The following is a 27,581-nucleotide window of genomic DNA, read 5'->3' as shown; positions in this document are numbered from 1 at the left end:
ACATGATGGCACAGAAAAAGTGTGTGTGTGTCCATACTGTTGCTGAAAAACTGGTTACGCATGTCATTGATCATGTGGAGTTGACATGTCTTTCACTTGACAGATGAGAGCAGAATAGGTCGGCATGCAAGGGTTATTATTGTTGTTAAAGGAAACTGAAAAGAGTATGCATAAAGCCACCTGATACCTGTCACTGATGGAGAAAAAAACAAATTTAAGAATAGCAGTTTTTCAGATATCACAGTTCCGTGAGTCTCTTGATGATTTCATTTCAGCATTGCTTCAGGGTCAGGGAATCATTAAAGCTTGCGAAAAAAATCGAAACCATTGCCGCTCTTAATTAGACTACTTTAAAACCACTGCTTCAGTTTTGTCCCAATATCTAACCAGATATGGATTGCCTGGATGCAAAAAATACTTGAGGTTGCATTTATACACTTAAATATTTGTGGTTTGTACACATGTATGTGTATGCAGCTGGTTTTTAGGGAACTCCTGTCTAGTGGCAACCTTAAAACCGATTTTAAAAATGCTGGCATCCCATAATGCTTCTCTGTCCTCCTGTTACCACTGTCACGCAGGCCTGCATTTTTCTTTGACCCTAAAGTGAGCCTTAATAGCTCATAATGCTCAGATACTTTACCGACATGTCTTCACAGAATGATTGTGGTATTTTTTTAAGGTTTCTTGTGTCTTTTTGAGAAATGCAGCATTTACAGTTAGCATTGACTCAGTTATTTAATCATGCTGGCGGCCATAGGCTTCCCGGTAGTTTCCCCGTCTTGGTTGCTGTGAAGCAAGAGAGACTCATCCAAGAAAACCTCTGTCCTTTAAGTTATTGAAAGACACAACCTCTATAATCTTCCCATAAAAAGGAAACTCCTATCAACTTGCATGTAAACAATTAGCCATTAATTACCCTAGGTAGCATGTGACTGCATATGCTAGTTGCATGGTTTTGTCTGACCTGTTGTGTGTTTTTGGCTGTGCTTGTCCTCTCCACTCGGGCCATGAGAGCTGTTTCGGTTTCTGGTGGCCTTCTGTAAGCGGCAGGGTCGGTATCAAAGCGCTGTCACACAGAGTGTCTCTTGTTTGGGTGCTGGCCTGGTGTTAAGTATGCTAATGACAGGCTTACTGCTGAACTGTGATGCATTGTGCTTTTATTTATGGGATGTAGAATGGACATTATTTTCCTGTTCTTCTTACTCAAGTACATTTGTCCAGGAGCACCCGGGGCTTGCTTGACTTTAAGGAGTCATTATTTTGCCACCAAGGCCTGGGGTCCGTTTTGAGGCTCTGGAAAACTTTTGATGGCAAAGTAGTATTAGGAAATACTGAGAGTAGCATGGGACAAGTTATTCTTGGCATTTGGGGTGATTTGCCGGGTCACGTCAACACCACAAGTAGTTAGTTGTGGGAGGTTTGGTGAAAATAAGATAACTTATTGTTTATTATGGTTTTTTTGTTTAAAAAAAAATGTTTTTAAAGACTGCTAATTCTGCTGTGCAAGAAGCTGATCTGGACATAATTTGCACTTTAATAAATTTTGATCAGTATGGAACTGTCAGGACCCTGACAATTCCATACTGACCCTATTTTAAAAAATAATATTAAAGTCATCAGTTGTAAATTTCAGAATTTTGCTGTTGCTATGAAGAAAATGTGATACTTTCAGCCCTGTGATTGGTGGTCCAGCTATACATTTACAGACATTGTTCTATATCTATGTTTACAGAGGGCCAAGCAATAAGAGTTACTAATTTCAAATTGACCAATCATATCTTCACTTGAAATGGGCGGGCTTTGTTATTGTTAACTTTATGACACGTTCTACTCCCTGGGGGGGACACAAATCACAAGCTAGCACCGCCGATAAACTAGCTAGCTAGCCTGTTGGTTTGCGATGAAAGCCGAGAGTAACGTTACCGATGGTGAAGAGGACATTGTTGTGAATTTATTATCCATGCAGTTTTCAAGATTAACTAAAGTTAAGAGTTAACTGGCAAAGAAATACCTACATCTGAGCTTAATTTTGTGCAGAAAACCAAGGCTTTTGAGAGGCATTTCAACTCCAGTGACTATTAATGAACTTACCTTTTGAACTGCCAACAACCATCATCAGGTAGGTTATGTAAATCTAATAGGCCGCTGTGCCAACTGATTCTATTCTTGCCGCTGCTGCTAATCGTAACTTGGCTGTGTGCGTGCAGTCATTATGTGTAGGCAAATGAAATGTAGTTGGTTTTGTGTGGTAGGAGGGGCCCGTTGTCACTACATTGCGCTGAAGTGCACACACAGCTTGTCCAATCATGCTATTATTTTTAAGGAGGATTTGCATTTTGCTTAAGAAATTTGTTTTTTAGTGATAGCTCTCACTCTCTCTGTGCTGTTTGCTCGTTGCATTGCTAAGGTTGAACTAGCGTTTGTTTTAGAGCTGGAATTGTCATATGTAACTTTTGCAGTCATTTTAGAGAGAACACTATAAGCTAGACTGGTAGTTTGCTTTTTTTCCTGGCGTGGGAACGGGGGTCAGAGAATAAAGGTTTAAAGGAACACGCCGACTTATTGGGAATTTAACTTATTCACCGTAACCCCCAGAGTAAGACAAGGCCATACATACCCTTCTCATCTCCGTGCGTGCTGTAATGCTGTCTGACGGCTCCAGCGGCATCAGGCCAGCACAGAACATGCAGGTGAATGGTTCCAGCAATCCTACTGCTCCAAATAAGTGACAAAATAATGCCAACATGTTCCTATTTACATGTTGTGATTTATAGAGTCACAGCGTGTACAAAAAACAACGTAACATGAGACACAGCCGTCTTCTAACTGTAAACAAACCGGGAACTACATTCTCAGGCGGAAGAATATAGTACTTGGGCAGAGTGATATGCTCACAGCAAGCCTGTCTGAGAATATAGTTCCCGGTTTGTTTACTGTCAGAAGACTGCTGTGTCTCATGTTACGTTATGTTAATTTGTCACAATTCGGAGCAGTAGGCTAGTTGGAACCGGTTACCTGCAGGATCTGTGCTAGGCTAAGCTAATGCTGGAACCATCAGACAGTGTTACAGCACGCACGGAGATGAGAAGGGTATGTATCGACTTGTCTTACTCTGGGGGTTACGGTGAATAAGCTAAATTCCCAATAAGTCGGCGTGTTCCTTTTAAGATTCACGGTTCGCTACTGAGTTTTTTGATGAAGACCATTTTGTGATTTCAGTATGAACATAAACTTGTTATGTGTAAATATTTTCTCTATTAATTGTCTAGACATACTGTATTTTGTTCTTTCTCTCATGGGACAAGGGGCTCAGGGGGTACTTTTTGTCTTTGTGAAAGTTCTTCTGAGTTTGTAGAAGTTCATAATCTTTGAGCAGGTGTCAACTTACATGTCCATTTTAACTCTGCTCTCCTAGTGTGGTGAAGGATGTGACAAGTCTCGGACATGAATGATGGACCTGTCTTCCCCGGTCCACGCTGTTGTGTTGGAAATGTTACCACTATTTGCATTTGATTGTACAGATGGAGCAGGGCTCCATGTAAGGATGAGCAGCTGGCTGAATGGTCACTGCACATGCTCATGTGACACTGCTATTTCTAGCCAAATCATTCCTCCTCCCTAATGCCCTTTAGCAACAAGAGCGAGTGGTGGATATGTGACACCTCGGGAAGCAGTGAGGGTGGACGGTGAGAGCAGGGGTATCTATCCAGAGGCAACCTTGAGTGAGTGGGCACAAGCTCGGTAGAACAATGGCATGTATAAACGTTAATAATTCTGTTCAAGATAAGCGATAATGAAGGTATGGTGCACATCTTAGTTGAAAAGATGTCTAAAGATCAAGTCAAAGTGAAGAGTAGAGTTTTTTTTTTTCTTCTGAGTTCTGGCATATTGCTTACTTAACAAACCAATCAAAAATCTCTGTTCTTTGCTTTAGTAGGTCTGGCTGCGCATGCATGTAAGTGCATGTGAGGGCGGTGTGTGTCGATATCTGACACCAAGGGCTGTGACAAAGCGTCTGTATTTGACAGGTTGGCGAACAGTCTTTTTTTTTTTTTTTTTAAGTAAATTATGTCTTTGGTTTCACCTATGAGACATTTAACAGTACAGTGAGGAAATACTAACGTGATCGCACATGATGACTGTACTGAATTATGTCATTACACTTTAACAAGCTGAGACTGCCGGACACAGAATTAGAGGGCTACTTATTTTAATTGTTAATCAGGGTATTCAAACATTCAATCTGGTAGTCCAAACTAACAACTGAGTAAAATATTGGAACAAAGCCTGGAAAATGCACTGGCATCAAAAAAATACTTCTGTACTACAAGAAACCCTTGGGAAAACACTGTGCACACAGTGGAGTGCGCACAGAATAAACAGGTCTTGTCCTGGAGCAAAGATGCTTTTCTAGGGTAATGTCAGGCCAGTTAACTATGGAAGATAAGGATTAAATATCGTTGAAAATCTCTAGGGTTCCCTGCACTGAGCATGTGATGACATCTTCATAATGTTTCACACATTCCAGCACATATGGTTCTACAGTAACCCAGTACTGCTGAGAAGGCTTACCCAGCTTCAGTCTGAACTGCAGTCAACATACTTGTCAACACAATCTTTTTTTTTACAACTTATTCTGCTGTGGCTTGCAAAATATATTATGCCAAGGCTAAACAAATTTTTAATAATTTTTTTTTATATTGAAATTTGTGATTTGTAGGAGCATGCGTTATTACCAGTGTCTTTGACTTGGTTGTTTATGACCAAATAACGAACTGGCTACCTGGCTGCGGTGTAATCTGTGTCATGTCCTTCCTCCTGCACGCTCTAAAGAGATGGAGGGAGAGAGTTCAACGGCCTTAAACTTGCAAGTATATTATGTCATTGTTTTATAATCAAAACCTAAAATCCCTGAATTGAGACCTCCAGGTTTTTGGGGCTGTAAAACAGTCTGCCCTGCCATTTTTAAAGAAATAATTTAAATTTGACCATATGGCCTTAGCAATAAACAAGCCTATTTTCTGTTCCTTTTTTTTTTTTTAAGTATCGGTATCGGCACCAGTTAGGCACTGGCATGGTTTAAAAGTATCACCGGCACCGGTATCGTGTTTTAACTCCACCTTCTTGTATCAGCTCAGCTTGCTTGAAGCCTCGACCAAGTTATTACCAAAAAAGGTACCCGGTACTATCCAGAACGTTTGTCAATGGAAAACCAAAAAAGAGCGAGTAGAGTCAAGTCTACCATGCAATGGAAAAACCGCTTAACTGACTGAATTCATGGAGGTCCTCAGGCCCAAACCACTGCATGCTTTTATTGTAATGTATTAATGTAGAAACAAGGTTAGTTTGGTACAGTCATATCTTGTTTATGTAGACTGGAAATACAGGCTTTTAGTTTAATTTATTGAAAACCGTAGCAGTTTAAAGCAGTTTGTTTTTCTACTGCTGCTTTATCTTGCGCCTCATTATCATCTTTTGCGTGGCAGCAAAGAAGCAAATTGAAACTTGAGTAGAGAGGATGCATCTAGCTGGATACACCAAGTGATCTCTTCACATTCAGTTCTGCTGTAATTGAACAATTTTTTTATACAGCGGCAATGACTGGATCTTTATAAAGTCATGTCCAGGGAAGAATAAAATATACGTAGTATATTTAAAATGGTGGATTACTTTAATAGAGGCTGCTGTTTATCTCAGCAAGTTTTCAATGAAATCAACTGCAGCCTACAACTTGCAGGAGGCAGAATACAAACAAAAAGAGACCGCAGTAACTTCTTGCTGTAATAAATGCTGTACATGGAGTGTTTAGACTTTAAAGACTTTTAAATGGCATTTATAGCAAACTTTAAATTTAAAATTCTAGTGGCACATGAGAAAAGTGAGAGGATTTGAGCTATGTTGTGCCCCCTACTGGTGGGGCAAGACCGTGTTCTGATTTGAGGCGATGGGTGGAAAATTCTCAAGGAAATTATTTGGATTAGAGGTGACCCAAGCAAACCCTCCCTCAGCCCCATTTAACCTCCATCACCGGAACACCAGCAGACCACTCGTCGCAATGAGTTTTCTTCAGCTTCAAGCATGCTGTGACCACACTAATGGCATTTTTCCATTACATGGTACCTGTTTGACTCTCCTCGACTCTACTCTCCTTTTTTGGTTTTCCATCATGAAAAAAAGTACCTGGTGCCTGCCCACGGGTACTTTTTTTTTTATTTTATTTTATTTTTATATAAAAGTATCCCCTCCGTCGAGGTTCCAAGCGAGCTGAGGCAATACCAAAAGGTGACGTGAAAACCTGCAGACTACTGATTGGTCGGAGGGAATCGTCACTAATCACTGCGTCATCATTGCTAGCGACAGACGGGGCTGTCCTGAACAAACCCACAGTTTTTAAAATAGTTAATAGTTAATTTTTGCTGCCTCCAGCTTCTTTTGAAACAAAATTTGTCTTCTGGCTGTGGCAACAACAACACACCTTCAACGTTCTATGTGTGTGTCGCGTTAGGTCATGGCAGTTTCCTGCGGCGGCGGCACTATGACGACCAGCTGCGCTCGCCTGTATTATAGCATTTAGTTAAATAATCTGAATTGGTGGTGTTTTTGTTGGCAAGCATTTTAGTTGACGGACAGAACTAGAGTAATAATATAGACATTTTGTCTGTAAGGAGAATTGATTTCACACTTCTCTATCATCAGCAATCATTGTTTGAGTATTGGAGGACAAACATTTAGTTTTACTTTGTGTGTGTGTGTGTGTGTGTGTGTGTGTGTGTGTGTGTGTGTGTGTGTGTGTGTGTGTGTGTGTGTGTGTGTGTGTGTGTGTGTGTGTGTGTGTGTGTGTGTGTGTGTGTGTGTGTGTGTGTGTGTGTGTGTGTGTGTGTGTCTCTCTCTCTCACTACTGGCAAACATGTGATAGATAACACTGGTCACAGTGTGTACGGAGCCATTTTAAGATTAACTCATTCATGCTTCAGAAGTAGCAGTTGTAGCAGCATGGTTCGAGCTCTCCTGCCATACAATATTTGTACTCTGTTGACAATTCAATATTGTGATTTTGTTGGTGCACAGATTTGTTCACTATCAGGAACCTGCCTGTGGACATTTCAGTTTTTGTCGTTCAGAAATCTCTCGGCGAGAATGTATCCGGCAGATGCACAATGTCCTCAATGGCTTAACAATCTTAATGTTAAATCTGGGTTCTCTGCCAAATCCCATATCTGGTCAGAGATCATTAAATGTGTAAGATTGTCACTAGTTGTCTTATTTGTGTTGAAATATTCTGTGGTTTCCCTTCATCACTTTTGGATGGATTGCTGTGCAAACATCGGGAGGACCAGAAATATCTTCCCTAGACAGAATACAACATACAGTTCATCTCCCACAGTAAAGACGTGCTGTGCTGCATTCCCCAACAGTTTACTCTCTACAGTATTGTTTTCAAATCTAACCAGCTTTATTTCCCTCCCTATTTCATGATCTTGTAAGAGCACAGCAGAAGTTGTTGTTAATTCTACAACATTGAGTGGTAAATGTGTATTGAACCACAAATCATTGAAAATTTTGATACTGGTCCCAATATCAGTGCGTTTCTGCACAGATATTAAAAACAGTGCCTTTACTTTGAAGATACTTTCTAATATAGACACAATTCAGGATGACTTTCAATACCAAGCCGTTTTTTAGGGGTTGTTTTTCTATCAATTGCAAACGTAAAAATAAGTCTTGAAATAGTTTTTCCTTTTTAGTTCATAAACTTAAAAAAAAACCTGTCTATGTTGCGAGACCCCTTGATGCAATTAAGGCCTACTGCTGAAGTTGTCATGTGAAATACCCCTCCCTGTTGTGACCGCTCCAAGTGCCATTATTGCAGTTAATTCTGCGGCCTATTAGCCGTGGCTAATGCTAACAGCACATTTTTCAGCATTACTCCTAGAATAACAGTGTCTGGCTAATCCACTGACTTGCATACCTAATCCAGCCAGCCTCGTGTCTTGTGTGTGTGTGTGTGTGTGTGTGTGTGTGTGTGTGTGTGTGTGTGTGTGTGTGAAATCACCAGCACCAACATGACAAGAATTGAGAATACAAATAGCAATTCAAATCCTCTAAATGTGTTTTAAGAGCAATTTACCAAACAAGCAGAACTTGAATATGAGAGGATATCTCAGTTTTATCTCCAGAGTCGGGCTGTACCGGACTCTCCCTGTGATTTATTTAAATATTAGTATATATATATTTTTTTTTTTTAAACCAATTTTGTTAATTGGGGTTTTATTTAGTCAAGCATAATATACATTTTTGTTTATCAAATTGTCTGAACTAACAGAAAAATGCTTAGATTTCTGTCAAATAAGGTAACATGGACTCATTGCCTATACTGTACATGGACCGATCATGCTTACTGCCATGCGTGTGTGTGTCCCCCCCCCCAAAAGGACAATTCTGTGCAAGGATAAACCCTGGTGTGCATAGGTATGTGTCAGTGCAGAGGCCTGGCATTCCTGCAAAGTTGTGGCAGAGCAGTGGACCCCATGTCCCCCCACCGCCGCCACGTCTCCCACTACGTGCGCACAGCAGCAGGTCTAATCAAAGCACTCCATAGTTTTCGGTTAGCTGGGTCATGTGCTGGAAGCCAGGATTAAGAGCAGGAGGGCACAGGCCACTAGATCCAGCTTAGGAGGATCTAGTGGCCTCGCTCTCGCTCTCGCTCTCTGTCCCCCCTCTTTCTCTTCCTTTCTGTCCTCATCTTTTAACCTCACATGTGGGGACACCGCCATCCAAGATCACAAATGTCAGTCATACTGTAGGTACTCAGAGTTAATAGAAACAAACAGGCATTTTCATACTATACTATATGGTAGTATATATCCACAGTTGGTGCATCAGCTTTTTTTCCCTTCATGCTGAATTGTTCCCTTTTTTTTCCTGAAATCTGTCCAGACACTTAATACTGTGACATAAATTAGTAAGCTCATATCCATACCAATGCAGACACTTTAAACTCTATTTATGTGTCCATTTCCTTAACCCTGTACCACCTGCTGTTTGGCCTTTAGCACACTAGCGCTATTTAGACCTTTCCCAGAGTCATAAAAAAAAATTACAATGCGGAGGACCTGGAAATGTATTTTATATTTGTAATTGATTTAGATCACTTTCTATCGGGGCCATTTTCTGTAGATCAGTGTCAAAAGACATTCAATATTATATTCAATTTTGTATGACAATAAAAAAAAGAAAAGGGGATGAATAGTTTTTATAAGCCCAACTGAAACCTTACAATGATGGTGTTTCCAGGTGGTAGGTGTTTAAACGGCTGTTTTAAACGGTTTATGAACTGAAAGTTCAGGGTTACACACTAAAACTTAAAAAAAAATATTTTCTAAAATTTAATTTATTTTTTAAACCTTGTCCAAATTCTCAAATTGATCACATGACTCTTGGATAATCTTATGACCGTCATGTCAGCATTTTCAAAAAACAAATTTTTGTCTTTGCACATAACACAAGACGTTGTTAGATCTACACTGTGGAGGACACTTTCATTAAAATGTCATTGGTCTGGAGGATGGATGGAAGGCCAAAACGGAGAGGACAAGATGCTTTAATCCCCATTAGTGTGGCTGTAGCCTAAAACATAATTACTCATGTTTGTACCTCTCCTTTCCCACCGAGCCTCTTTTCCTTTTTGGGCGACGTTTTCAGCACTCCCTAATACCGGCACCCACTTTGCCCCAGTAACACATTTTAATACCACAGAGAATGCCAACAGTAGATTACCAGTCTCAGAGAAATAGGTAGGTAGTTTGGAGGTCCAGATCAACATTTCTACGCTTCCTCACCTAAAGATAAGGAGAAATCTGTAAGGGTAAGCTGAGGAGGAAGCACAGGGGTTAAAGGGGCAGGCTTTGCTATTGGGCACCTAATGCTGATTTGTGGAAGAGAACTGGAACTGTCTGGCTAAAGCTGTGTGTGGGAGGGGGGTGAGGAAAACAGAGAGAGGGTCAAGGGTAAGATGACTCTTACACTCAGGAGCATGAGGCCAGATGGAAGAAGGAGAAGAAAGCCGGACTTCAACCTCAAAAAGCCTCTACTGTTGGTATGTACCAATCCTAATACTGTCAGTAGTCCTATGATGTGAAGGCTAGCCAACAAAACAGGCTCCCTTACTGTTGGTAATAAAGTAGTTGGCTCTGCATTCATGTTTGAGGCACATTTTGATTGGTCAATTAGGATCCCTGTTGTGAGCATGGTTTATTCTCAGAGGTGACTAATAGTTTCTGCTGGCCTAAAAGCTTTATTTTGGGCACTGCATCCTTTGTGTTGCTGCTATTTTAGCCTTAGTGGTTTTATGCATTGTTTGTTTGTGTGCGTCTGTATCGGTGTGTACACACTCAGCTGGACCTTTCTAAAGAATACTTTCAAATCCCAAATTTGTTACGTAGAAGAAAAAAGAACTTCTTCAAATCATGTGAACTTTCATGTCTTTTAAATGTTCAGTCTGTAATGTCTGTGTATTCTTCATACGCAGAGATGACATACACTTAATGTAAACAAAACCCAGTGTAAGGATCAGCACAGTGTGTCTCAAAACAGTTGTACAGACACTCGAGCACTGAGGAGTCACTTCAGCCACTTTGCCGTTTCAGGGTGAGGGAGTCAAACCCATGTACAGCCTCCACTGAAACCAGAGAGAGTTGACCTTAAGAGTATTTAAACATGAGGCTTACTCAACACTGAAAGCCAGAGGGGGGGCTCGATTGTTTGCTGTTGTAGCACGGCCTGCTTTAGTGTTGCTGAAGGCTCAGATACATGTTCGGTCTATGGAGTGTGAGACTTGACATTTCTCTGATTTTTGTCATCCCTTAAAACTGGATTGAAGAAGGTACCTCGCCAACCACCATATTAATGAAGATCTACTGGCAAAGTGTTTCACATCATAGACCGCGCTGAGTGTTGCCTGTGAATTCCCAGTATACAGCCTTGTAGAATGTCAGTGTTTAAATTGATGTAGATGGTTAACTCAAAAGAGATTTATGACTATTGGCTCTTTATCATTGTCCCCAGTGGTGTGAGTGCCGATGACACAAAACTCATTCATGAATCTATTTAATCAACAGCGCGTTTACGATACTCTGATGTTCTTCATAAATTTGAATTCTACACTAGAAAATGCATTTCCTGCAGAAAATGCGTACTGAATAGCTAAATTGCTATAGCGGATTAATAGCTTAAATCCGTAAGAAGAAGTTCAAGTAGTGAGGATAGTTGGAAAAGTATGAATGGTTTTAATTGACATGATTTTCATTAAAAACTTTAATAACCACACTAATGTATAAAAGATGTGGAATATTTAAAGGTTTTTTTGAAAAGCTGAACTGATTTGTTGGCTTATCACGTGCTGTTAGACTGCTCCCATTAACGGACACAGAGTGACCTGTGAAAAGAAGGCTCAGACAGCCTAAACTGTAGGTGGCATCAGTGAAATGACCTCATTGTGAGCACCACAAGGTCTTTGTGAACTTATTGGTATATAATTTGTCTAGATAAAAATAAAACATGAAATTGAAAATGACACTTTGCTACAATGTAAAGTATTACGTTTACAGCTTGTATAACAGTGTAAATGTGCTGACCCCTCAAAATAACTCAACACACAGCCATTAATGTCTAAACCGCTGGCAACAAAAGTGAGTACACCCCTATGTTAAATTCCCATAGAGGCAGGCAGATTTTTATTTTTAAAGGCCAGTTATTTCATGGATCCAGGATACTATGCATCCTGATAAAGTTCCATTGGCCTTTGGAATTAAAATAGCCCCACATCATCACATACCCTTCACCATACCTAGAGATCGGCATGGGGTACTTTCCATAAGATCATCTCTCAATGCAAATCAAACCAGCTATTAGGCTAACCGACATAAAACCCTGTGTGTTGAGTTATTTTGAGGGGACAGCACATTTACACTGTTATACAAGCTGTATACTTAATACTTTACATTGTAGCAAAGTGTAATTTCTTCAGTGTTGTCCCATTAAATGATATAATGAAATATTTACTAAAATGTGAGGGGTGTACTCACTTTTGTGAGATACTGTATGTAGTCGACATCAATATCACAATGTAATGATAGGGATGCAAGTAATGATTATTTTCATTATTGATTAATCTGCCTTTTTTCTGATTTATTTGTTTCTATAAAATGTTAAATAGTTTTCATTTCCAAGAGCCCAAAGCGTCCTCTTCAAATTCCTTGTTTTATGTGACATCAGTCTAAAACCCAAAGAGATTCACTTTAAGATCATATGACAAAATGCCAAATCCTCATCTTTTGAGACACCTACTTTTAGAGGTAGTTTCCATAAAATCATCTCTCAATGCAAATCAAACTAGCTATTAGGGTAACTGACATAAAACCATGCCAATCTCTAGGTATGGTGAAGGGTATGTGATTAAAAAATAAAAATCTGCCTGCCTCTATGGGAATTTAACATAGGGGTGTACTGACTTTTGTTGCCAGCGGTTTAGACATTAATGGCTGTGTGTTGAGTTATTTTGAGGGGACAGCACATTTACACTTATACAAGCTGTAAACTTAATACTACTACATTGTAGCAAAGTGTAATTTCTTCAGTGTTGTCCCATTAAGTGTGTGTGTGTGTGTGTGTGTGTGTGTGTGTGTGTGTGGTCTTTGTGGGCGTGACAACAAGTTATAGAGAAGAGACTAATATTACTTTCTCAAGGCTCAGTGCTCTAGCCATGACATCACCCACTGTAAGTCACGCAATACACACCCATTATAATTGATAAAAATGCCTGAAATGAACAAAACTAAAGGATATCAAACTGTAAAATACAATTTCAATAGCTGAATATTTTGTGAAAAGTTTTAAAGTTGAAGTCCCATCATGTGCTGAAAGAGCTAAACATTTTGATATTTGAATTGTTTTTTAAGCCTAAAGTATGCTGAAGTAGTTGAAGACCAAAAAACGTACGGAAGAAGTGTAATAATAGTAAAGAAAAGAATAAGCATACTGTGAATGCTGTTGAATCAGAATTCACACAATAAAAGCATTAGTTTTAAACGTATACTTACAGTATTGTTTCCCAACATAAATATATCTGTAAACATTTGACACCCAAAATGACATTTTAAACAAACTCCCCACATGCATTTTTTTTTTTCTCAAATGAGGGATTTTACCCTGATGTTTCACTGCTGCCCTGGGACTCAAGTGATGTCGAGGAGACAGTAGGATGATGATGATGATGATAACTCACCTCTCAGGGTAAATTAGCCAAAGAAGTGTACTAAGACAACTATGATGATGAATGATTTATCTGCATGCCCACATTATTTTTATTTTTTTTTTACAGATTGCCTGTGTGGTTGTAATGGCCGTCAGAAGCAATCTGGAGGATTACCATAGTTATTTGCGTATGACAACAGGACTTAGTACTGCAATGCAGACCCACGGCGGTTGTGACAAAATGGAATGAGTGAGAGGATTTATGGAACGGTTTGCGTGTTTAGAGTCTTTGAAGACGGTGTTGAGAGCTACATGTTCTTCGCAGTCATGCATGCTGTGTGTGCGTGTGTGTGTGTTTTGGTTCTAAGAGACAGCGCCTCCCTGCTGCGAAGCAAAGAGTCAGAGGCAGCAGGTGCAGCTGACGCAGATAGGCTTTTTAGCAGGCAGGGCCAGTTGGGGGGACAGAAAGGGAGAGAATGAGTGAGAGACGATAGAGCAGAAAGCCACAGGAATTCAAACAAACACAAGATCAGACCTCTGACACAGTACTGGACAAATGAATTTATCGGCCCTATTCTAGTCCGTGCACAGTATGTGACAGCAAAGGGAACAGAACCTGAACTGCCCAGCGGCACCAGACATTGCCTAAGCTTCAATGGTGTACGTGAGTAATGAGTATTTTTAAGTATATGGTTTTAACAGTACAAAGATTGTGTGTAGGTCAAGCGAGAAACTGTAAGCATTGAATATTTTGTGTGAGGCAGGTAGTTTGTGGTTGAGCCAAACAGCGGTACTCTGGTACATTTTTCCAAAGTTTAAAAAAACATCTATAAAGATGCCATAACTATTTTAAAAAGCCCAGAGTAATTGCTGCAATCAGAGTTTAGAACAAAAAGCTTCAACTCAGTTGCCTGCCTTATCTCTCATGGACTAGTTCACTAGAAAGGCCTGTTAATGTCTGAGGTAGTCTGTGTGTAGGATATTTCTTGCCATATTTCTTGAAGTATTATTAGTGTGTGTTAAGGAACTGCTGAAGAGACATGGGCTCTGCTCTGAGCCTGCAGTGAATCTGGTCCGCACTCTTCATTGTGTCGACAAGCCGCTGTCTCTGCCTGCTCAAACCAAGTCACATAAAGACACACTGTTCAGCATGTCCTTAAAAGGGACAATTGTGGCAGAGAAAGAAAGGCAGAGAAAGTGATGGGTGGATTGTAGCCAAGTAACAGTGTTGAGATACAGTGTGCTCTTGTGTGACAGCCCTCTGTGTTACCAAGAAAAATGGCCCAAAGTGGCTGGCTCATTTCATCATATGCAGTAACGAGCATCATAGATGATTGTGTAACTCAGCGCTCACGCTGTTGCTTTCCTTCTAAACGTGTATCAGTATTCGGGTGCCAAAATGTGCATATTATATTGACCAGAGTAACCAAGGGAATGCTAGTGCTCCGAATGCCCTTGATCCGTCTGCATGCTTTTTCTCCGGCAACAACACATCCACGCACAGCTTCACCTCCTCTCCCTCTCATCTCCCCCTCGTTAGTTATCCTTCTTTGCTGTCATTGGCTGCCGCCTCTCCATCTGAACATCCTCTCGGCACACAGACAGCCAGTCAGCGGTACACCTCAGTCTCTGGGATATTCGTCATTGGCTGGAGTGTGCTGTGAATGCGGATACTGTCCTTTAAGAGGCAGTCTAGACTCAGCTGGCTGCGCTGCTCTCCCCCTGTTACTCTCTCTTGATAGCTCGGTCTGTTCTTCTCTCTCTTGCAACACTACCACAACCTGCTGATTTCTCACTAAGCTTTCTCTCCTTCCTTTCACTCCTCTCCTCCTGTCATCGGCTGTTCCATTCCACTCTCTCCTCATCATTTGATTTCCCGTCATATTACGTGCTTAGCCCCCGGTTCTATTCTTGGTCAATTTTTTTCTTTTTCAGCCTATGATTTCTCAGTGTTTCTCTCCCCAATACTCTTTTTGTCTTTGACATTCATCTCCACAACTTACACCCTTCACTGATGTGAGGAGACATGAAGGTGAGTGGAGTTGATTTCCAGGCCTACTTGTCGGTTTGTCTCTGTTTTTTGTCTTAACCATATCTCGTTTTTTTACTTTAACTTTATAAGGCATCTGGTAGATGGGAGCATCCTGTGTCCTTTGACGCACAGACTGCAGTTGTGTATGCTTCAGGTGTAACAATTAGCCAGCACTGGATATGATGCTGCTGTGAGTCATCATCTGACGCTGCATGTATGTTTCTAGTTCAGGTCCTTTTAGCATGTGCCTAGAGAGGAAGGGGTTAGTTGATGAGAGGAGGAAGGGAGGGTTTGAATTTGTGCGTGTATAGTGCAGCCGCGTGTCAATGCAGATCGTAGCTCGTGACAGTGTTTTGCACCAGCTGAGGCTGTGGTGCAGTGGCATCTCAGGCAGATTAATGAGCACTGTACAGCAGCGACCGCAAACAATTAGAGAAGTGATCACAGTAAGTAGTTTCTCTTTACAGTCATGGCATACAACACAACAAATGTATCTAGAGGTCAATGCTGTAACAGGTAAAAGGTCGTGATATAGCTGGATATTCTCTTCCGTTGTCAAAAAAATGTCAATATTCTCCACAGGTATTGTACAACTTTCCTTTTAAAGTCTTTCATGTATCCTCTAGACATCCTAATTAAATATTCCAGCATCGATGGCTTGAAGACCTAATTTAGTCTCGTTTCCCCATGTTGTGTTTTTTGTGTCAGTGCCCTCATTATGTGTGTACTGTTTTGCCACCTGGCACCCACAGGAAGAAAATGTGTCTGCGAGAAATAATCCTCAAGAGCATGTTGCCTAACAGAGGATGTCACTTTTTAAGTGTTTTTATTTAGGCTAGCTTTTTTAGAAGGAACAGCAGTTTATTTCAAACTGAGTATGATATGGTAAATTGTAAAAGGACTGCACTTAAATAGTATATATGGCTTTCCTACCATAGCAGACACGTGGCACTACAGTTAGCCTCACAAACAACTGCAATGGCAATGTTCTGGCCTGCCCATTGGGAGCAATCCCAGGGTGAGCATTGACTAGCTCAAGTGCACTTTGACATTTAGACAGAAGGAGCAGGGAATTGAACCAGCAATGGTTAGTGGGCCACTTACAAACACATAGAAATCGGCGAAATTAGAAAATCCCGATTTGCAGTAAAAAAAAAAGGAAACAATATCATAATAAGTTGTCAATTAAAATCCAGTCATAAAGGTCTATAAAATCACTTGGGCCCTATAATCCAAGGTATGCACACTTAAATATTGATAGATATGCTTTTTACATAAAATAAAACCATGGATATCTCCTGGTCATAAAGAATTGGAACAGCAATCCCATCAAACAGCTCCCTGGTGGTCTCAGGTTCAGCACCTTGGACAGCGGTCGTGACACACTTTGTGCAGAACGTTCTTAAAGATTCACCTGAGCTGAAAAAGGAAGCTGTATGTTTTGATCGTTTCAAACCGTTATGACAGTTGAACATTTATCTGGTTGATTTTTTTTTTTTAACACACAATACTCCGGAATCCTCCAGACAGATAAAGTCAAATTAACCCCAGCTGCTTCCCCTCGTAAAAAAGGAAAAAAAGTGGGTCCATCATCTTTATAAATATGAGCAGGGCTTGTGGATTAGATATTTTTTAATTAACCATAATGTTCCAGTTGTCATGAAATATGTGCATGTCTAAATGACAGCTACACATCAACTATTTAAGACATACTTTGTCCCCCTGTGAGTGAGTTTCCTTCACATTATTTCAAACCTCTCTCCTGAATTTTATTGAGCAGAACAGTCATTTCTTCCCTTTGGTAAAGTAACCATTGCTGCCAGTTTTTTCAAATTGAATTCAGCATTTTACTGTTTCATCTTCTGATTATTTTTCAGCATCTCCATGACCAGCAAAACGGCAACATAATCATGGTGCATATTCTCAGGTAGCAAAAGCCATTATAACTGCCGGTGAATCTGCGTTATAGAACTGCTTGTTTTCTTAATGGCAACCCTGACTGAGCAGATGTTACCAAATTATATTTTTGTGTATAACGATCCCTAAAGGTATATTTCAAAACTAAGTGGTGGATATGACATGACATTCAATATCTTTGCTACCGTCATGTGTTTTTTTTGTTTTTTTTTAAGTAGACAGTTATTTGTAATGAGAAAAGATAACCTTCATGCAGGTTGCATAACACTCTTATGTTACAAACGTTTTTTTCTAATGTTTTGCTTTCAAAAGGTTCTATCAAGTTTCAAGGTCCCAGTGAATAATGTTCATTGGAGCCGTGTGGATGCTCACAAGTCACACAGCTTGTGTAGCCTTAGATGGTGATGACTCCTCTAACATACTGACAATCCTATAGCTCACGTATTGGCAAGAAATCCATTTCATATGAGCTTTGTTTTGCTTGCATCAGAAATGTGAAACTGAGTCCTGGCGCATTAGTGTTCTCCATGAGTGGTTGCTGTATGTAGTAACTCATGGCAGGATTTGCTATTTAAGGACATAAGGTCATATACCTCTTCATCTGTTAGAATGTACAAACATTCCCAGGCTGTGTTTTCCACGTTCACACCGCGCAGTAGACATTTCAATGTGTTTTTAAACCTCGCTGCTAACACACCAGATGTTGAGATGCGAAGACAGGCATTTTGGACGATTCCTCACGGAGTACCAGCTTTTTGCTGACACTGTCTCACACCACCGTGACCACCACGTGACCTTATTTTGGCAGAAATATGTACGGTAGTGAACAGGGAGAAACAAATAATTATGTGATCCTGTTTGAATTGAGCAATAAATTACACAAAAGATAATTTTGCAAGTCAAGAAAGTTGGGAGTTTGTCGTAAAACTGAAGTATGAGACTCTGAAAATACATAATTAGAAAGACTACTCTTAGACTACTCACCCCAATATCGCACAGGGACTTAATATGATTAATAGACGCTGGATGAAACAAATCAGGTAAGATAACCTCACGTGTTGTGGAACATAGGCTAAGTTAGCTAGATAGCTAGTGAGCAAGCCGAGCAGCAAGCAAGGTGATGTATATTGTGCGAGATGAGATATGTAGTTCACTGAGCGATTTCACACAAAACTAAGTGGTACTACGACAAACTGTGACTTTCCTGACGTGAAATGATCTTTTAAATTCAAAAACATCTTATGTATAATCCATGGCTCAATCCAACAGGGATAAAAAAAAATTCTCTTTCGTCCATTTGTTTTCAGGAATAAGGTCCCATAGGGTCCACCGGAAGAAGAGGGACTTTGCCTCTCTATTATTTTTCTATACAAAGAAAACAATAAAAATACACATTTCACACATTATTAGGGTGAAGGTCGACATGTCTACATAGAGCGGTCTGGTTGGTCTCTGGGCCCTCAGGCAGTCTCACACAGTTTCACTTCATATACTGAGTATATCCTGTAACCCTGACAAAGGCTATTGAAGCAAAAACGCATTGTTTTTTTTATTATTCCCTTTAGACTAGTTGACTGTTTTTTACATGTTTATAGTACTAAGGAACAGTTTGAATCTCCTCTGTAGCACAGCAGTCAATGAGAGGACTCCACAGGTTACCACCAGACTACTTCGCCCTGGAGAAAATAGTTTTTATCTGCACAACTGGGAGTGGCGGCATATGAGCTGGTGTTCATGTGTTGCACAGCAGGACGAGGTCTTCAGAAATGGACCAAGTGTCAGCTGCAGCTGTCATGTTAAGTTTCCCTGTTTAGAAAATTGTAGACCTGATTAAAAATGCCTGGCGCTTGTGTGCACGCCCACACTCATGCTCATCTTTCCTCCTTCACACACTGGAGCAGTGTACTCTGCTTTCTCCGGTGTCGTGTTTGACCGTTTCCTCTGTGGAGTCTCTGGTTGTGCTTGGTGGATGGCCATGTTTGACTGTGTGATCCTCTTGAGGATGAGGTGTCATCCCCCTCCTCATGCAGTCTCAAAATGCCTGCATGGTGCAGACTAAATGAAATGGCATTTTAATGTTTCTGATGAACCAGTCTGGTTGTAAGGGAAAATGATATGTGACATAAAGTACTTCAGGAATCAATAGAATTTTAAAGCTTCAGATAGAGCTACCATCCTACCTAGGATTTAAGTGTTGTCATTAGCAGTCTTGATGAACATAAGTTCATGACTTCAGACTTTCAGCCCAACCTCTGTCTGAAGACTGAATCTTTAAGTCCAGGGTCACTGACCCCCGCTCTGATCTCTCTCTGGAGGGAAGCCGGTTAAGAGAATTTCCCTTCAGGGATCAACAAAGTATCACATTTTCCTTTTTAGAACCCCTGAGCTCTCCTTTCCTCTATATAAAAAACAAAAGAGCTGTCCTGGGTTCTGTTGGGTTAATGTGAGGGAAATGAAATAAGATTTTTAACTAGTGTTCAGTCTCACTTTAGGTAATAGATTCAGATTTTATGGAGGTCTTGCGCAGACCTGATCAAGACAGAAATTGTTATCATCTTTTTATGTGGGTGTTGTGGTTCAACAAAGGATAAAGGATAGCAGTATGTGACCTCAACTGTTCCAGATGGAGCTCTTGGTCGGGAGGAGGGAGCCGTAACTTGCCGCAGGCTATTTAGAAAGGAGCTGCCTGCCCCCACGCGATGAGGAACACAGTCGGTTCATGTCGAGGGAATGTGCTAGTCCGGCCTGAAAGCTGTTTACGTTTAATGCTCCTCATTAACAATTGGCTTAACCATAGAAGGAAATGTGCAGCCATTAACCCCTATGACATGACTTTGATTATGTGGCATAGACAGAAGAAAAAGAGGAGAAAGAACCCAGACCAAGTCATTTGTGGTGTAGAGGTTTCTTAGGGACCACCAGAGGCTTCAGTGTTGGTGGCCCCATCTGTTTCTAAAGCATGTTGTCGTTGTTGCGTTGTAAATAAGCCTTGTGGAACTTTACTGGGACATAGGAAGCTGTTTGCCAGTTGTTCTAATGGATCTGATGTGATCGACTTTCTATCAGATGAACTCAGCAAGTGCAGAGCCCACGCACTCTTATTACAACAGCAGTGATTCTGTTCTCAATTTAAGTTTCTTTAAATATTTATCAGTTTAAATTCCACATGAACCACTCTACATCGACATGAATTTGATCCCCCGCAACAGCACTTATTTAAAAAGAAAATACGCCACTTTTTAGTTGGTTAGTCTGTTACTCCCGTTATTTCCTTCAAGCAATGTAGCATTTAAAAGGCTGTTTTTATTTTTTTTATTTTTTTTTTTAAACAAAGTCCAGCACAGTACTCACTCCACATAAAACGCTATTACATCACTTCCAGCAAACTTCACAGAGAACGATGAGGGCAAAACAGCATCACTGATCTGTTTTAACCAAATATTTCCTGGTCCAACTCAGCTAAAAACACAACACCGGATCCGTCAGCACGTTAGCGTGTCGTTAACTACTGAGCCTGTTCAGCCTGTCCAACCAAGTCCAAATCAAAAAGGTATTCAGTTTACAATGTTATGAAACCACAAAAAAGCAGAAAATCTTCACATTGTTGAACCTGAAACAAGAAAATGTTTGCTGTATTTGCTTAAACGATTATTCGATTCGCTAGTTGGCAATCATTTTCTGTAGATAAAGTTTGAAGATCGTTTCATCGCTGTATTTTAATATTCTTATAATAACAATTATCCACACCACTGCCCTATTCACAAGAGAATCATGCTTATTGTCAGACTGGACTTAATAGTTGTAATGTACAATGTATTTAAAATTATCTTGTCATCTTTTTTTTATATTTTAGGTGACCTCCTTAATAGCTAATGTCACAGCAATTAAGGTTTTTGTAAACCGGTATTATTTATTTTACAAAATATGCAAGAAAATAGAGAAGTTACATTTTCTCTACTATATTATTAGTTTACTTAACTGAGCCCCAAATGTGCAGTTCTGTGAACCGTTCCCACCTCTTGCAGCAGTAAAACATCACTGCTGATGTTCTTACTGCATTGCAGTCTTAACTTAAATCCATTCACTGAGTTTTTATTTTTTTTATTTTATACTGCAGCAAAGCTTTCGATTTAGTTTGAACTTGTACTCCAAAGCTTGTTACAAAACTCGTGTGTATCTTTGACGGTCACACAGCGAGCACAGTTTATGCTGAAGCTGAAAGAGCAGAGATTAGACAGGTAATGCAATTTGCCATGCAAACATCCACCAGGCTGGCAGTAGACTGTCTCTTGGTTCACATTTCTATTTTAGTAAGATCAGTGTGAGCACAATGCTTTCAGGCATTTCAGGAAGTGCGACAAAATTTTGATGTAAAACATTTAATATCCTTGCTAATTGTGCCTATTATCAGTCAAGAGCATCACTGTGTCAGACATGAATGTGATAGTGGTTGAGATAGTTTAGTGGTCTAATATAGAAACTCACTAAATTATGTATTCCTGTCAAAGGCTATCTGGATGTGTGGCAAAGGAAAAACCTGTGAAATGAAGGCAGGTCTGGCAGAGACATCTGCCACCCTGTTGTGTTTTGGATAAGGTGTTAACAGTGTACTCTAATGTTGGGTTCTTTGCTCATATCTCATGCTGGATACTGTGGTCTTTTTATAGTCTCAGCGCTAACAGCAGGCCCTCTCAATGGTCTGATTTGATTTCTTTGAAGTGCAGACTGTGATGTCCTATTGTGGCTATTTCAGATGTCCTCAGCTTTCCCCACAGTAGTGCACTGCTCCCCATTTCGTCAAAGCCCAATCTGCATTGTCATCATCCATCCTGAATCAATCAGTTGTTGAGAGATATATATATATATATATATATATATATATATATATATATATTTGTTTGTTTGTTTGTTTGTTTGTTTGTTTTGGGGGGTGGGTGTTGTCTTCATAAGTTCTCCTCCTCACTTGGTCCCTCCCCTCCTTTGTTTTAGGTTTCCTGAAGAAGTCACAGGGAGGTGTTGTCAGATGGTAGCTGCTCTTGATAAAGAGTAATCATGGCTTATGACACTAATCTGTTTCTGTGTCTCTTTTCTCTTGTTTCTCTGGCAGGTGAAGGATCTCGCAGACAGACGGTCTCACACTAAGCTATGGAATGCTTCCTGCACCCACCATCACTAGTCTCCAATCTTTGGACTGAGCTCCAAACGCTTAGTTAGCGGCTGTGTTTCTCCCCTCAAACTCTTTATAATCAGGGGACGAAGAAAGGAGTGGACTTAACTTAAGTCCTTTGCTAAAAGCGCACATAGCAGCACTTCTTTTATTTTTTAAAGAATATTTAAGCTATTTTTGTTTGTCGCCACTTGGATTTTTTTCTCTGTGAAAACATATCAAGATGGATCTGTCGCCGTATCTGTGGATGGTGATCCTTGGCTTCATCATTGCCTTCATACTGGCCTTTTCAGTGGGCGCCAATGATGTGGCCAATTCTTTCGGCACAGCGGTGGGGTCCGGCGTGGTCACATTGAAACAGGCCTGCATCCTTGCATCTATCTTTGAGACACTGGGCTCAATGCTGCTCGGGGCCAAAGTGGGTGAGACGATTCGAAAGGGCATCATAGATGTCAACCTGTACAACGAAACGGTGCCCGTACTCATGGCAGGGGAGGTCAGCGCCATGGTCGGTAAGTTGAACTCAATTTTACATTGCGTGTACAGCTGAAGTGATAAGTCAATTATTCAACTAGTTTTTAAATTTAGAAATTTTGTATTTATCATTATAGTCACTTTTTCAAGCAAAAATGCCAAATATTGTCAGCTTTAACCTTCAAAATTGTGAGGATTTTCCACCATGGGCACTTGGAAGAATAATCAACAGATTCATATGATAATGAAAATAATCGTCAGGCGCAGCCCTGAAATAAATCAAGAGAAACCTCTGTGATCATCACTATTAAGATGTGAACATTGTGATGTGTTTGCAGAGTGAAATATCCCTCTAGGTAAACATTTGCTGTTCATGTTGTTTGGGAAATTAGTAACATGGAAAGATGTTAGGACTGAAACGAACAAATGGTGAAAAATGCCGTTCACAAGTTCATACAGCCCAGGGTGCCTCCTTTTGTCTCAACAACTGTCCAAAATCCAAAGATTTTGAATTTACGATGATATACAACAAAGGCAAGCATCAAATCCTCTCATTTGAGAAGCTAGAAGTGAAAGTTTGGCATTTTTGCTTGATAAATAACTAATGCAGATAATCGATTATCCAAATTGGCAAGCAAATTCAAATTGTAGATTCATATTTCAGACCAATGTGGAACATCTAACCAAAAAACAGAAGATCAATTTGGTTTCCTGTACAGTAATAAGTCTTGTCTTTCAATTTTCAGTAGGAAAACTGTGGTGCAATCACTCATGTCTGTTTTTGATTATAGTGACATTCTTTACATGCATGCTTCATCTGCCAAATTGACGCTGCTTGATGTGGTATATTACAGCGCTCTGCATTTTATTACTGGTGATGCATTGTATTTTGTGTCAAAAAGTGGGCTGGCCCTCTCTCACCATCCGGAGAGAGCAACATCATTTACTGTTAATATACAAGGCTTTACAGTATGTGGCAAGATTCCCCTGTATCTGTCTTTGCTGCTAAGTTTCACCAACACAACATATCAGACATGCTCACAGACATACATTAGACTTGTCATGCCATGCATCACCAGTAATTTAGGACAGATTGCTTTTAACTTTAACGCTCCTGACAGATGGAACTCACTCAAATTAGAGCGCCTGGTTTCCATTGAGACGTTCAGGGTGATGCTTGAAGATGCGTTACATAGGGACTGCTCTTGTTTTTAATAGCCCTCTAATTCACCCACATCTGTGATTTTCATTTTAGTTCATTGTTTATATGTACTTGTCGTTTTTACCTATGGTAGTTTTTTGTTTTTATAATGATATTATTTTGGGATCATTATTTATGATCATATTTATATGTACCGTCATTTTGGAATTGTTTTTCTTTTATATGCGCTGTAATCAGGGCGTCATTGGAAAAGAGAGCTTCCTCTCAATGGCCTTCCCTAAATAAATAAAGGTTATAAATTGTTGCCGATTAATAAACATACCATAATTTAATATATTTCAGCTTTTGCGGAGCAGGCTCTGCCATTTCTTCTGCTATGCACATTTACCCCTGTAAATGCCTCATGTGCAGCTTTAATCAGGTCACAAGTCAAGAAAAAAAAAAATTCATATCCTGACCTGAGGGCAAACACAATAGGATGTCAGACTATTCGAATATATGTAATATTCACACAATCTCCTGTAAGAGTATTGATACAGCCCTTACAAACAGCTTTGAAATGCTCTGAGCTACTGTGATCAGAGTCCATGTGCACCCACACTGCCCTCCGAATGTCCAGAGATTACATGTTTGAGGTTTCCCCAAAATGAAAAAAGCTTCTGCAGCTCTTTATCGAACCTGTTTGTGGCTTTAAATGTTTTTCTTTTTGCTCACAAATCAAAATAAACTGCTGAATTACAAACTCTAGGAGTGGTAAAAGTTCATTTGAAGAACATCTGCACTTTGATTTCTGAACTTCCATCTTTATTGGATTTATGAGAGATGTCATAAAAGTGTGTCCTTGCAAAGTTTCAAAGCAATCTCCTCACAAAAAAAATGTAACCTATTTTCAGATAAACCTTATGATTAAACATTTCCAGAGAAAGACCTGCCTTTGTCTTCACATTAAAACCCATTTACAGTGAAGCACAAGCCAACAGTAGCTTTACTCATCAAAATTTGATTACCTCCGTAAATGAATTGTGCAGAACAGAAAACAATGGGGCTCTCGCTGAGACTATGCCATTTTAATGACTGACTGACTGCTGGAAAACCATGATAAATAAGGCGACATTATGCACAGGGGATTGCTGTGTCCCTGAAAATTCACGTGTGACGGGCTGCCGCAAGTGAATGTTGGGGAAACACTGAACAGTTTTTCTTAATCTCAAACAGGAAACCTTTTTCACCGGCTTATTGTTTATACAGTATGAGAAGAAGTTTTAACTTCTTGATTTGATTAAATAAAAGCCGGAAAATGCTTTGATTCTGTCCAGCAGGTTTTATTGTTTCACTGAGGTTCACAGAAACAGCACAATACAGTACTGTATATCCTATACTGTAGCATACATGTCAACGTCTAATTCAGGGCTTTTAAAAAAAGACGTCCAAGTCTGACAATGAGGCCCTGAGGTCTTATTATTCAAATAATGGACTCTGTTGCCTAGAAATAAATTGACCTGTGGGAAAAGATTGTGTTAACAGACATCATGGCATGTTTGTCTTGATAAATCAATGTCTTGATAAATGAACTATTATCCTTTTTGTTGTTTGTCATGTACTTGTACTGTGCTGGTACAGTATGTGTCTGCAGTTTTGAGATTATACTGAAACTTTAAATACAGGTTCACTTGTGCCAACCTTTACAAACTATAGAAACCTAAAGCATTACTTTAGAATTTCAAAACGCATTTAAGATGTCTCATGCTGTAATAATGCAGTTTTAAAAAGTATTCAATCCAAAAAAAGTAAACTACAAACAGAAGCATAATGTTAAGAACATTTGTGCACAAAAATGACACAATGATGCAATTCATATATGTGGCATTGTTTTCTCTAGGTTACATCTTGTACTTCTCTTTGTTCCAGAACTACATTTTTGATAGAAAACAATTGAATATGAAACATTTCTGAGATTTGTGTCTCTTGTTTCGATCACAGGTTCAGCAGTCTGGCAGCTAATCGCTTCCTTCCTCAAACTGCCCATCTCTGGAACTCACTGCATTGTTGGCGCCACCATCGGCTTCTCCATGGTGGCCATCGGCACCAAGGGCGTACAGTGGATGGAGCTTGTCAAGATTGGTAATGGCTAGGGGCGTGTGTGTGTGTGTGTGTGTGTGTGTGTGTGTGTGTGTGTGTGTGTGTGTGTGTGTGTGTGTGTGTGTGTGTGTGTGTGTGTGTGTGTGTGTGTGTGTGTGTGTGTGTGTGTGTGTGTGTGTGTGTGTGTGTGTGTGTGTGTGTGTGTGTGGATTACTGAATATCCTTATACCTGCATATGATTATTATTCTTGGTGTGTACAGTGTAGAATTTGTATGTAATATTACCATTAAAGAATTCACAGAAAATAAACTAAATATCGCCACACTGAGATGTTTCCAGTACAACTACAGTGAAGTTAAACCTCAGAAAGGTTTTTAGCTCTGCAATATGTTAAAGGTATGACACACCTCGGAGATGGTCGGTGAGCGTCTACCGCCCTAGTTTTTGCGGTGTGTCCAGCACCGTCGACTTTTTTGGTGTTGGAGCTGTCAGTGAGAAGAATCACTCGAAAAACGGAAGTGAAGAAAGCAAGCAAACAACTAAAGTTGTGTGTACACACAGAAGGCTTTTCATCTGATCAATCAAATACACAGGGCTGTCAAAACTGGCCAAAAAACAACTTTTTTTTTTTTTTTAAATTTAAATACAGAGGTTCGACCATTTCAAATATCTATTTTTGCATGTATGTCCATAAGAGGGCAAGCGTATAATGAGATGCATAACTATTTGTAAAGGTATATTTATTTCAACATAAACTCGTCTTTTAAAAATAAAACTAATAAAAAGATGTTCTGTACCGTGGTTGGTGCAAGACAGAGAACTGATCTCCCTGGCGAGCAAGCTAGCTAACTAGCCGGCCACTAAATTAGCAAAATTTAACAACTTAATGTTTTTTATTCACACACTCCTGTCACAGCCTATAAAAGCAGATTGCTATGGCCAGATGAGTGACAACTTTATTCAGCTCATTTTTTGTAAAAAGTATAGAATGACCGCACGGTGGGTTGAATACGCAAACTAGCCAGCTATGCACAGCTGGCTGATCTTTTCCTCTGCTTCCCTACCGAAGGGAGACTTCATTGTCGACAGAACAGAAGACAGCCCGGGAGATGGACAAGCTAGCTAGCCATCTCCTGGCGTCTGCTGTCGCCCCGGTGGGGAGTAAAGCAGTGGGACCGACGGCTGTGCTCTGCCGCTGGCTGATTGAGGCAAACCCTGTGTTGTTGTATGTGTCATAGCAATGGTTTGTATATCAGGTTTCCCTTTTTGAACGACTGATAGATTGCTGCCGCCTGCTGGCATGGAGAGTTATGTCCTCTCATGCTGGCGCAGAACGTACTTGCCCGTCGACTGTAGTCTTTGCGATGTGTGCCACTTTTTGGCCAAGACACAGGCGACGTGAGGTGAGGCCACAGTTGAAATTCTTTTTCACTAGTTCTTTGCTGTCTGCCTAGTGTGTCAGCACCTTAACAGTAATCATCCGTTTGTTTTCAGC

General features: G+C 40.1%; 1 protein-coding gene across 11 annotated transcripts in view; it reads left to right on the top strand.

The window, feature by feature from the left end:
- Positions 1-27,581, top strand: part of slc20a2 (solute carrier family 20 member 2) — a 63,096-nt gene that overhangs the window by 21,280 nt on the left and 14,235 nt on the right. For 7 of the 11 annotated variants that reach the window (XM_028579115.1, XM_028579118.1, XM_028579114.1 and 4 more), the window contains 2 exons: positions 22,311-22,882; positions 25,987-26,127. In XM_028579115.1, the coding sequence (XP_028434916.1) occupies positions 22,594-22,882; positions 25,987-26,127 (430 nt within the window). In that variant the 5' untranslated portion in view covers positions 22,311-22,593. Of the gene's footprint in view, positions 1-3,662; positions 3,726-9,976; positions 10,100-14,978; positions 15,287-22,310; positions 22,883-25,986; positions 26,128-27,581 lie in introns of those variants that run through there. The other 4 variants (XM_028579120.1, XM_028579121.1, XM_028579119.1 and 1 more) reach the window with 4 other exon arrangements.

This window comes from Perca flavescens, chromosome 5, assembly GCF_004354835.1.
Source record: "Perca flavescens isolate YP-PL-M2 chromosome 5, PFLA_1.0, whole genome shotgun sequence".
Classification (NCBI taxonomy): Eukaryota; Metazoa; Chordata; class Actinopteri; order Perciformes; family Percidae; genus Perca; species Perca flavescens.
Note: the sequence above shows the minus strand (reverse complement) of the source record. Positions and strands in the feature narration are given on the sequence as shown.